At 40.5% G+C, this 12,749-nt stretch overlaps 1 protein-coding gene across 9 annotated transcripts in view; it reads right to left on the reverse strand.

Annotated features, from left to right (window-relative positions):
- The window catches only part of LOC115018292 (interleukin-1 receptor accessory protein-like 1), a 244,447-nt gene that overhangs the window by 174,391 nt on the left and 57,307 nt on the right, over positions 1-12,749 (reverse strand). For all 9 annotated transcript variants that reach the window (XM_029447269.1, XM_029447274.1, XM_029447272.1 and 6 more), the window contains one exon: positions 3,609-3,702. In XM_029447269.1, coding sequence (XP_029303129.1) covers positions 3,609-3,690 — 82 coding nt within the window. In that variant the 5' untranslated portion in view covers positions 3,691-3,702. The remainder of the gene's footprint in view (positions 1-3,608; positions 3,703-12,749) is intronic.

Below are 12,749 nucleotides of genomic sequence, written 5' to 3' on the forward strand. Positions count from 1 at the left end.
GGTAAAATAAATCAACACGGACTCGGAGGAAATTTACTGAATATTAGTCACGTTTTGGCCCAAAAAAAAAGAAAGCCAGATCATTTAACAGCTCAAATGTTGTCTTTGTGGTGCTGCGATGAGAAATGGAAGCAGGTCCGATCCTTAAAACAGCAAGTGTGTTGTCAACAGACGGGCTGTTAAGCAAGTTAATCCCTGGGGATAACAGCCGCTCCTGATGCCTGGCAAGTTTGGGAAGCTGCATAAAGTAAAAGTGAAAGCCAAACATAAGAAGAATAGAAGATTTCCCAACGTAATGCAGATGAATGCCGATGCCCATGAAATAAATGAGAAAACTACTACAGTATTAAGGAAATGTTCTGTTAAGTTGCTTTTGCAAAGTGTGTGCATGCCCTTTTTATTCTATTCTGTATGCATATCTGCCAAAAGCCATATTTAGTATCCGAAGCTCCTTCTCACTCTGATTGTAATCCATGTTCAGAGGTGAGAAGAAGAATAAATGCATAGTTATTACTTCAAGAAGAGTCAAAAGTGAGACCTTACATGAACTCTCGGATTTCTGTTTCATATCAAATTAAATGCAGCTGTGTGGTGCACAGACAGAGGGATTCTGCTCTTTTCTGCTCACTGCCAAGGAACCAGACGGGCAGTTTTAGGGACGGCTTTTCCAAGCATCTATTGTGTAATATGTCACAAGCGGTCAACAAGGGAGCTGATTGTGTGTTTAAGACAAAAACAGCGACAGAGAAAAAGATAACTCTGTGCTCCTTCTTTCAATAAAGTGTGAAAATATCTTCATATCCACATGACCAGATTAGTATTTTACTTTGCTTACCTCCAGGAACTTTACAACCCTTACAGTACATTCATACCACATTCATGTATGTGAGCTGCTATGTACAAACTGAGGACTCTAGTGTTGCTCTGCAGAAAGAAGAAAATCATTCTTAAGTGTCTTGCTGAAGGCCAATTTGACAGTAGTTCCCAACACAGATTTTTCCGCTGCGACAAGCACACTTCCCTTCTCTTTAGACCTCTGCCATCGCACCAAATCTGTTAAACTGCGACGTGCATTCTGACTACTAACAATTTACGAACACTGATTTACAAGCAACTGGCATTTCAAGTCCCGGCTGTGAACCAAGATTAAAAATGTAAAAATGTACAGATCTCAGCATTGATGGAGGAATTCTGCGACGGCTTCTGCACACGCAGCAGTCACAGCCTCACACGCATGCAGTGGGCCTTAAAATAGAAGAGGAGAAAATCTCTTAGAGCGACATCAAATCACATCTATTTTGGTGTCAGTTTAACCGTAATCAAAGAGCCAGGAGACTATTTCGACATTTGTCAGAAACACATGGATACACGGATAATAGCCTCAATTAACCAGAATGCACTGCGGCCACAAGACACAAGAATAAATGGCATGGAACGCAAACTACGAAACTATGTCCTGGAATGAATTGTACATCACTGACTGATAGTATACAACAAGGTAAAAGCATCCAAGAGTGGGGTTTTACTTCAACATCTTGATGTGCGGTATTAAGCAAACCTACACGTAATTGTTATTCTGTTCGCCCAGCCATTCAGGCCGTATCAGCATTGTTACAAAGAGGAACCACAGCAGAGGACAAATGGATATGTTCTCCTACTTATGTATGCTGAGGATTAGTATGGCAGTTATGCATTGTATGTTTTTGCACTGTTCCACCCCGAGTACAAATGCAGACAAAGCATTACTCAGAGACGGGTGTTTTGAATTTAATCATCTACAGATAATAGCAGTGCACATGCAGCACTGTGCAGGGGTTTCTGGAGTTGATGTGTGTGTGTGTGTGTGTGTGTGTGTGTGTGTGTGTGTGTGTGTGTGTGTGTGTGTGTGTGTGTGTGAGCCCAGTGAAAGAGAAAACAAGTAAGACATTGTTCCTGAGGGAGTCAATCAAGCCATTTAATTCCCTTTAATGGGCTGACACTTACAGGTTCGATTGTCTATAGTAAATATATTTTTATAAAAAGGTACGAATGAAAAGCACTACATGTTTACAGAGTTCGAAACAGCTCAGTTTGTCTTTTTTAGAGATAAAATCAGTCATTTGTTTGATCAATTTCAACTGGATGCCCATATTTTCCTGAAAGATTGTAGATAAAAAGCAAGAGGCTTTTAAGGCTTTTGATTTAAATTGATTTAATGTCAGAGTGATTGGCTCTGATAGGGAAAATACAAACATTACAAGTATGCCCTTCATAACTGCATGACCCAACCAAAACTTAAACTGACACATATTGTTCGACTGTGTATAAACTGGACCTTCGCAGGGGAGTAGTTGTGCCAAGTGATCAGCGAGCCGCACCGCAGGTCAGGTTTTAAATGAGACTGTGAGTGTTATTTTATCCAATCTGCAATGAAAATATGACCAAATGAAACTAGTTTCATGTCATAAACAAAAGGAACCCTAAACTCTGAAAAACGTTTCTTTGAAAATATACTTGCTATGACACCAGGATATGCACCTTCCCGCCCCCGCTGTTTCTTTCCGTTCCGTAAAAATGAAAGTCATGCAATTTAAAAACTGGCTTTCATTGCCCAGAATCCCTTTTACAATAGTGCTCTGACTTGCTACCAGCACAGCTTCTAATAAAGCCGTACAATCTAAAAGAGAAGGAACAAAGGGCGGAGGTCTTGCTCGGACGTGGTGTTCATTTATCAGTGGACACGTTTCAAATCCTTGCCACAGGCAATGGCTCGTGAAGCATCCGATGAGATAGCCCGTAGGGACTTCTGCTGGAAAAGCAAAAAAGCCTTTGATGAGCCTTGGGCCATTCCTGCACCTGTGTCTAATATGCATGGGTAAAAACCCAGACGCAAGCAGCCTCTGGATAGAAGAAAGAACAGACTGCAAAAGACTTCCTTTATGTTTTATGTTAGCCAGTGTGGATTTTTCCTCTACCTTGCATCTATCCTCCTGTAGAAAGTAATTATTTCTTAGTCTGGAGAGTCATGGGGTATAAGTGCCACAACCATGCAAATACTTGGATATTCCCATTAAGGCAACAACAGCAGCCTTAGATGCAAAGTGTTTCATAGATCCAGAAAGCAGACGATCTGAGTATGTGCATTGTAACTGCACACAGTTTGTGATCTCTCATTATGTAACGTATGGTATGTCGCAAACTCTTCAAGAACAAGTCTGTGTTCTTATGATCTTCTACAACAAATGAGAAAGCAAGATTATACCATGCAAAGAGCCAGAACAAAATATTCCATCATTACTCACAGAACTTCAAAATTCAATTGAGTTTGTGGACTTGAAAGTCAAGCTGTTAAAAGACAGGACAGACCTGTTTCTCATCATGATTGGTTGGAGTCCCCAAGTACAACAGCACAAGGACATGTGATTCCCCTGCTGTTGACTGAAACATGATTTGTGCTTTCAGGCAAGAAGAAGAAGAGCCTTGAAATCTTGGCAGGTTCAAGGGATTCAAACCTGTACCAATTAATGTAGATGTTAATATATGGGACTCTCAGTAAAATAGACACAATAGACACGGTCTGTTAGTAGAACAGAATGAAGATACAGTGGTACCGGTAAAGAAAACCTTACCTGAGCCTCTCTTCCAAACAACTTTCGAGCAATGGACCACAACGGCATGAAGCAGGATCAGAAGAGGAACGGGAGCTTTCATTTTTCACCAGTCCTGTAAGAAAACAAAAGCTTGATTTATTATTTTGGACTGAGACAGCCTGTGAAGACACTAAATCCGTCCGAAGCATCAAATGATTTTGGCAGGAAATGCTCGATCAAAGCTCAAATATAAAAGAAACGGCAAGTTCTGAGCCAATAATTACAGAACTTTTACAAGACCTAAGGTCAGCTGGAAAAAGATCCAACACCCCTATGTGCAAATTCTGTTCACCAAAGTGTTTGTCTGCCTCGGCTTTATTTATACCAGTGGCTCTTCAGGGACTTGCTGTATAATCAGGGGTAGGCTGTTGATGATACAAATGTCAAGATGCATCTCTATCAAGACGGACCTGGCTTAGCAGCTTTGTCAACGACAACACTAATCCAACTTCTCTGCCTATCAACATGACATAATCAGGTCCTCACTTAGATCAGGATATCTCTCTGTTAACATACATCTTTTGATACAGGTAAGCTGTATGAGAGGGTGGATAAAAATAAATATGGCCTAACACTGTATACCGACAACTACTAAAATTGTAGATGGCGATGACGATCATGGGAGTAACATGACATTTCTATCTCAGTCAGTATCAAAGGAATGCCAAAGAATGACAGATACTATAGAAACAGTATCTACAGTACAGAGAGTATTCTGATCAGTACATATCACGGTCACGATTCCTTCAAACTAAATATTTAAGGGGTCCTCAAACATATTTATAAATGTAATGAGTTTGATGTCAGTGCAACGACCGTTGCGGATATGGAAAAATAACGAGTGGTAATATGTTCTATCCATAGACCATATAAAATATGGACGTAGTCTCCGTGACGTCACCTATAGCTAAACCACACCCTGAATAATGCGTAACTTTAAGCTTCAATACAACTTAAACAGGTGAGTTATTCAAACATTACTATGGGTAGTTATTAAGAAAAATAACAAGGCTGCAACGTGAGAATCATGCGCTTCATCTGATAATAGTGAACACCCTCTAGCTAATCAGAACTGGGGATGACATTGGAGTCAAACTCTATACAATATAAAATAGGAACTAGTTTGTGGTCGGTATTTAGTCAGATTTTGCCTGCAGCTAACAGTTTTCCCCAGTGATACACTCATTAGATCCCTCCATGTAACTCTTTTTGTTTGGCTATTCATCTCCTTGCTATAAGCAAAAATGCAGTTTCTGCTTCGGCTCGACAAGATGTCCATGTAGGTTACAGAGGCGCTTACATTGGCATTTCAGTCGCGACAAAGATGCTTCACATAGATTCCACAAAGCTGCATCAGAAAGCCTTTGAGGGGAAACCCTGAAAAGCCACAATAACCCTTGAGAAACTCACTGTGGCATGCGAAACTGGACACTAGCCAAAGATGCCGTGTTCTCCTCGTCAAAGGCCTATTGTCGTCAGCCCTTGCTTTCTGCAACCAATGCCACCTCAGAAAAGCTAAACGCCACCACACAAAAATCTTATCTTTTTAATTAGTTTTCCCTGTTGGGCATTCTGCAACATTCGCACAAAGGATGTGGTATCTTTCTTGGTTTCAACAAAGAGGAATCGACTGAATCGCCAGTTCTGCTCGGTATTCCTCCAGTTTACAGTGATATCCTGGACTGCTCGACATTAAAGCAAGCCCCCGTTATCAATGAAAAGGTTAACAAAGTGCTCATGCGATGCAGAGTAATTAATTGTTTTGTTGATACCGACTATACTGATGAGCAACTACAGTAAGTCATGTTCTGTTGGGAACACTGATCATACACTATGCCTGCATATGTGCAGAGAGCAAAATGTGTGGATTATGGGATTAAACATATTAAAGAATCACACATGAAAACATGCCATCGTGCTGTGCTTTAAGATTGTGTGCAGCCGTTGAGAGGAAAATGACTACAGAAGTAAGGTTTCACAAAGCCCTTTCAAAAGACTCTGATCTCACTGGGGGTTTTTCTCCCACCAAGGTTAGTCATGTTGTTTGTGTCTTTTTCATGGGCAATAGAGAAGTAAAGGGTTTAACGCTATATATTTGAATGCCAACAATGCAACTGAAATACCAGTATATATATATATATATATATATATATATATATATATATATATATATATATATATATATATATATATATATATATATAAAAATATATATAAATATAAATATAAAAGACTATAAACTGTAAAACAAAACAAATGAATAAACGGAAAATATAGATTAAGAAAAGCACATTAGCAAATGATATGCCAAATTGCAGCTGAGAAAAAAAAGAGACTGGCATTATTCAGAGTGTGATACAGCTATATACTGCACACTGTGGCATATTAAATAATACTGGTTATGCAAAAAGGGAGAGTCATGCAAAATCATCTATATACTAACAGTAGAAAATATATTGCCTTGAAATAGGGCCGTGTTTAATATAGGCCTGCAACTAAATATTATTTTTATTATCGATTAATCACCCTGTTGTTGCCCGGTAGATCTTTAACTGCTCTTCGAGCTCTGCACACGCACATCATCTTGCCAGTGTTGGGCAACGATACCATAATGATGATGCTCTGGGTGGATTTCAGCATCCACTGCAGATCCAGGTTGTGACCTGAGGATTCGAGATGCCTTTGAGTTTGACGGGATCTGGAGCTCATGTCACTTGTATTTAGTGGTATTTTATGGACAGTGGTCTGTCGGTGAGGAAGTCTAGAATCCAATTAAGGTCGTACTCAGACCGCTGAGCTTGTCAAGCGAGATTCAGACAAAAGGTGCTGTTATTTTTAATAAGTAGAGATGAGTGCAATCCAGCTGGGGATCTTTGACATGCTGCACAACTAGCTTCTCAAATGATAAGGGAGAATGCCACAGGTGGGTAATTGTCCAGGCATGACACTGCATACTTCTCAAGTAGAAGGGAAAATATTGGTATGTTGTTGCAGGTGAGGTGCTCCTGCTGTCTGTTAGGACATCAACTAAATGTTGAGCTCCTATTCTTAGTACACGGCTGGCTTCACTTCTGCTAGCACTCTTGCCTTTATAATACATGATTGTCCGCCACATCTATACGGTTGTTATTTGTATTGAGTGGCCTTTCAGGACTCTATTAAATGCTTTTACTTTGTAACCATCATGGCTGCTTTGACTCTAGCGCCTGTGATGTTATACACTTCCACCAACTCAGCCCTCACCCCCAATGACTTTATTGTCGTTGTCATCACAGCATGACCAGCTAATTTGTGATCAAACCGTTGATGCGTATTCCCTTCGTTGTTATGGTTCTCTTGGTTACCATGTGTGAGGCCCTACACTCAAGCTGAAGAAATCCATCTGTCCAAAATGTAACAACGGATTTTACTGATGAATTGAGTTTCTTAATCTGCCGGGAGTTGGCTGGCAAGAAAAGACGAGGAAAGCGGTCCGATTGTTCAAGATGGAGGCAGAGAGAGTTTGTAGCCACCAGGAATGTTTGCAGTGATATAATTGTGAAAATTTACTGATAGAAATTCTTGCCCAGTGCCAAGTGTTGACCAAATATTATAATGAAGTTTGTGCTTTATCTTTGATTCCCTGCTTCTAAGAAAACGTAAATAATGTTAAAAATGGCGCTACTCAAAGAGCTTATCAAGGTCAAACACTCAATTTGCTATCAGTAATCATTAAATGGGTGTCAATGTATTATTGTCGCCATCTGTCTTACGACTTGGCACATGGTTATTAGCCAGTGAGAAGTTAAAAGATTCAGTGCAGCTGTCTAACTGTCAGTGATACGATCATGGACACAATAGAGCAGAAAAAAGCAACAAGAGTTATCCCCCTTTAACAAATGAATGGATACTAGATGTCCAAAGAAATATGGAATCTCAGAAAGAAATTGCCCTCTCTTCAAAATGCTACAATGAAACCTTATCCTGTCAAGCATCTCATAGAGCGCCGTTCTTTAAAGAAAAGCTCATCCAAAAGGTTCTGTCACCTGCCTCTCATTCTTTGATTGTTTTTTTCCTCAAGCATCCACTTTCTCCCCGCCATGACAGTGTTTCCTCCTCAGCGGATTCATCCGAAATTCAATTACCTTCGAGGAGGGTTCAGCAAGAGAAATGGGGCACTTTCTCAACACTCTCTGGGCTCGAGTTGGCCCCGAGGAATGCATCTCCCTCCCTCTTACATTCGCACACAAACACTTTCAGCAATCGACGATCGAGACTTTACTGCTTTACTACAGCTCATCAGGGGGATATTGAGATGATGATTTATACGGATCTCTCATTTCAAGTCTCTCTTGCTCCATCACACATTTTCTTGGACTTGGACTTTGGATGACTGTTTGGATGACTGTTCACATGTTTGTAGGACGTTACCTATTTCAGATACCAACAGGAAGTGACAGCAAGAGGCAATAACAGACATCCGTATTTGTGCCGACACTTCTCCCGCATTTCTGTCCTACGCCTTGGAATTTTGATTGAATTAAGGTGTAAAACTTTGACATTTTGCTTGTTCTTTGCTTGTTCTTCCAGTCTTGTGTCTAGTCGTGCAAACAAGGCCACAGCCAGGCAGTAATGGGTGCCACATTTTCTTGGCAACACTGACCAGTACTGTCGTTAGTTGAGTGTGACTTTCAATTTCAATGATTATCTGTTGCACCCGTTTATCTTTTTATTTTTTTAAAGAGATGGCAGAAGAGCAGTTTTCTTTCAGGCCCTACACCCCTGCGTTTGACTAATTCTGATCAGAGCTCTCAAATATAAATGGCATTATGGCTCACATGCATCGACTCACATACCTATTGGAACTGCAACACTTCAGTTGCAGTATGGACTTACACCCTCTCTGTCTCTGCCATTATCTCCCCCCCACCCTCAAGTGCCCCTCCCCATGTCAGCCCTCTGCCTCTTACCACCTACCTACAGTTGGGAGAATGATATGTACTGTGCTCGGTGAGTTATTAACATTTCTATTTGTGAGGAACACTTTTCAAGCCCTTACACCCTTGGCTGACGCACACACACACACACACACACACACACACACACACACACACACACGTCTGTGCTCTCCTCACTGAATTATTCCATTTTGGACGATCTAATAACCTTGCAACCACAAACCTCCATGTTCTTGATATGCATGCATGAGAGAGAGAGAGAGAGAGAGAGAGAGAGAGAGAGAGAGAGAGAGAGAGAAGAGGTTGCTTCTCGCGAGCAATCGACATCTCTAGACGTGTTCAACACAGCGAATGTCTTCTAATAAACGTTTTTCCACCATTAAGAGTAAAAATGTTCTCAGTCCATTTCCTCCCCGGCAACAGTGAGAATAAAAACAGCACAAAGCATGAAGGGTAGAAAAAAGCAGATGAAAAAGGAACAAAAAGATGCCGCGCTGCCGTGTGTAGCGGAGTTATGCAATAGTGCAGCTTCGTCAACTAGTCTCTGCGAGGCAACAAAAGACATTTTCAATTTCAGAAACTCAGGGACAGTTTTAAATATTTTAGATACTTGAGATGCCGCCTAGTGACATGTTTAAACGACTGGATGAACATTTAAAATGTGTTGTTCTTAGCAGTGAAGCACACAGCTGCAATATGTTGTCACAGCTCTCTTCATTTCCATGGAGATGCAAAATCATTAGTAATCAGGGCCATAATGAGGATTAACTAATTTCCCTGCATCACAGTCTAAATGCTGTTTTAAAGCCGTCTTCACGATTGTAGAACAACTCTGGCGAAGAAGGAATAAAAACCTTGAATTTAACTTATTTTTGGGGCTAAAAAAGTGAGAATCTGAAAAAATACAAACTATGTGCAATTTGTGCGTAATTGTAGAATGCAAAGGTTGGTGGTAAAACGCTCAAATTCAAAGAAACAATACTGATGACATGACATCAGTGTCCTCAATGCTATTCTCATCCCTGGTACTAATACTAAATGTTCAGCACAAGTTAGTAAGATCATAATTATGACTTCCAAAGTTGTAAAAGAGTTAACGTGAAACACATTAAGGCAATATTTCTACAATAGTACAATGGATTTAAATTCACTACCAGTCAGTTTGGCAGACATTTGATCTAAGATAAGTGTTGTTTGCAATTAAAAAATTACAACTTTAGATATACAGCAACAGACAACTAGCTGTTAGCTTGCTAGCATCAGGTAAAGTACCCTGTGCCTCTGGGTTGTACTTGTTGTGGACAATTGAACTCAACAAACGGCTAAATAACAGCCAACTGAGCGATGAGCTTGTCATTTGACGTAGTAAACGATGTATAAGTGACACAAACGGCTCTCTGCAGGTGAAATATGGCAGAAACAGTAGGATATAATACACAATATATGTTTCTTGTTTTTGGTTTTATTTTTAAGCTGTTCGCCACCAGTCAGCTTGGAAAGATCCACTTTAAATTAATTCTATGGACACACACAGGCCCGCGCACGCACATACAAACTGTCTTTTCAGTCACGTCCAATTCTTAGTCCCATTACCTGATCCGCCTGCTAAATAGATTCTTTATCCTGCCTGGCTGTCAGGGAAATAAGGATGACATTAAATGAACGGAGCTCTCTCTTTGGATATTCTAGGCCAGGGCTTAGCGGACCAAGGGAGAGCCTGCTGGAATCACTGAGAGGAAGAGGTGAAAGGGGAAGAGAGGATGAATGAACGCTAGAAAAGGGAGAAGAATAGTGGATGAGGAGAAGGCAACCATGAGAGGCAGTATCACGAGACGGTGCCAAGCGGCGGGGCATTGAAATAAACAGAGAAGCAAATAACTGGGGATTATTTTGGTAACTGTTGAGGCTTGTGCGATCTATCTATATTTTGACATCCCAGTGATTAACATCTCAGTTTTACTGACTGCCTCTATAACTGTCTATAATAAAATGTGTTGATGTGATTTAAATTATTAAACCAATTTGTTGCGTCTACATAACAAATTTCCCAGCGTTAATAGATGTTGATTTTTCAAAAACACGGAGAGTTATTGTGGTCGTCGAAGACTTGTTTTGTTCACTCCCAGCTTCTATTGGCACTAAAGCTGCTATTCAAACTGTCTAAAAGTTTTGAATTGACTGACGCGTATGGATTTATAGTGAAACAGCACAGTGATGATTCACACGCAGCTAAATTAATACTTATGATTCTGCTCTATTGCTACATCGCAGATCGTTGAACGCTCTTTGAAAAGCATCAGCCTCAAAACACTTTGCTTGTAAACATGTTAAAGGCAATCAATGTCTACAAATATAGGACAGAGCAGAATTCTCTCTTTGTACTATCAGAACATCCTTTGTACACTTCTAGCTCTACCTTGCTCATCCAACAACTTGCACTTTATTCCTGCAGCAGCTATCTGAGAAGATCCGTGTGTTGAAGCAGTAACAAAATCCGGCAAGTCGGTTAAAATCAATCACATGTCTTTTCCACCCCGAGGCTTGATCTATAGTGCAGGTGTCAATCAAACGCTCAAACACGGTCAGAGTTCAAGGTCTGCAATAGGATTCACCTCCAGAGGAAGCATGCTACAGTAGCTGCTGAATGACATTCATGCTGCGGGGTTATCTGAAGTCTAACATTCGCTACATCTGGCAGCAGTAGGTGTATTTCGGAGCAACATTCCCGATGCTAAATAAAATGAAATTCCATCAAGCAGAAGTTGAGACTTCCAATAGCAGCGATGAGATATGCATGGGCTGAAGCATATCTCTCTTTATCTCTCTCTCACACACAACCTCAAACACACATTTTTACACTGCTACTAAATTTAAATCTGTGACACTGAGACTGATCTGCCGCTGAACCGACGAGTCCCTAGCTAACGCTACAGTATGCTAATGCTATTCATTGAAGAGCATCAAAGTCTGAGTTCTTCAAGGAGCACTGACTTTAAGAAAGTAAAAGAACACTGCATATTTTACAGTATAACAGTAGGAAGAAATTCCACTGGATATGTTTTTTTTTGGTTGTCCATTAAAAAAAGGAAGCAGGAAGGTCGAGATCCTCCAGCACAGAGCGTCATTTTATAGATTACAAGGAAACGTAATAACGAACCAATTCTAACACAAATGTTCTTAAATCATAAAGAATAGGGTTAGGGTTAGGGTTAAGTAGAAGGCCTAAAAAAGGAGAAATAATGCTCCGGCAGTTTGTGTCTCACTTCAGCTGGATATACCGTCTTATCTAAGCAGCAGTACCATGGGCTGATTTAATGAGGAATAAAAGAGGATTGTCAGATTATTAACACAAGTTAATAAACGCCGACCCTACAGAAACTATAATCATTAAGGCTGCTAATCATTTATCTTGCGGATAAACAAATAAAAAATGTAAATCAACCACTAGCAAGAATCAACTTGAGCCAAAAACAGAGCACATGCACAATCCAGCCAACAGCAACTCAACAAACAAAGCCTTTGAAGAAATAATCAAAGTCTTTCTTCCAACACACAATGTGCATGAAATTGTACAGTCAATTTATCTGACTGTGTCTGTTGAAGTCGTACACTGCTCGAAAGTACTTCAGCTTTCAACATTGATGAATGCACGATGCCAAGGATAACGATCGATGTGCCCCATATGGCTTCACAATTATATGATTGAAATATACAATACATTGTGTTATGGCAGGTTAAATCAAACAAAACAAAGCATACATATCACCATAAGTCAGAAAACATAACTGTTAAAAATGTTATGTGCAGTCAAGAGTTCCTATTGCAAAGCAGACACACGCACGCAAACACCTCAACGTGACAGCTGATCGTCTTCACTGCCCCTTTCCTCCGAAGACGTCCCTCACATGTCTGAACCAAACGGCCCTGCAAGCAAAAATAAACTTAAGTGCTAAGGTGAGCAGACACGCTGTAGTTACCACTGAAAGCTTAACGGCGCAATGCAAATAAGCTTTCACACAATAACAGACGACCCACATCTCCATGCTAGGCAGCCGAGATTCAATATCGTAAGACGAGGAGTGCTGCGTCCCCAGGCCCTTCTTGTAAAGTGGTCCATAAATCAAGAACCCTGTTGAGAGCCTCTCTCTGTGGGTCTGGTCCAGCAGGGGGGAAACAGAGCCGC

This window comes from Cottoperca gobio, chromosome 2, assembly GCF_900634415.1.
Source record: "Cottoperca gobio chromosome 2, fCotGob3.1, whole genome shotgun sequence".
Lineage (NCBI taxonomy): Eukaryota > Metazoa > Chordata > Actinopteri > Perciformes > Bovichtidae > Cottoperca > Cottoperca gobio.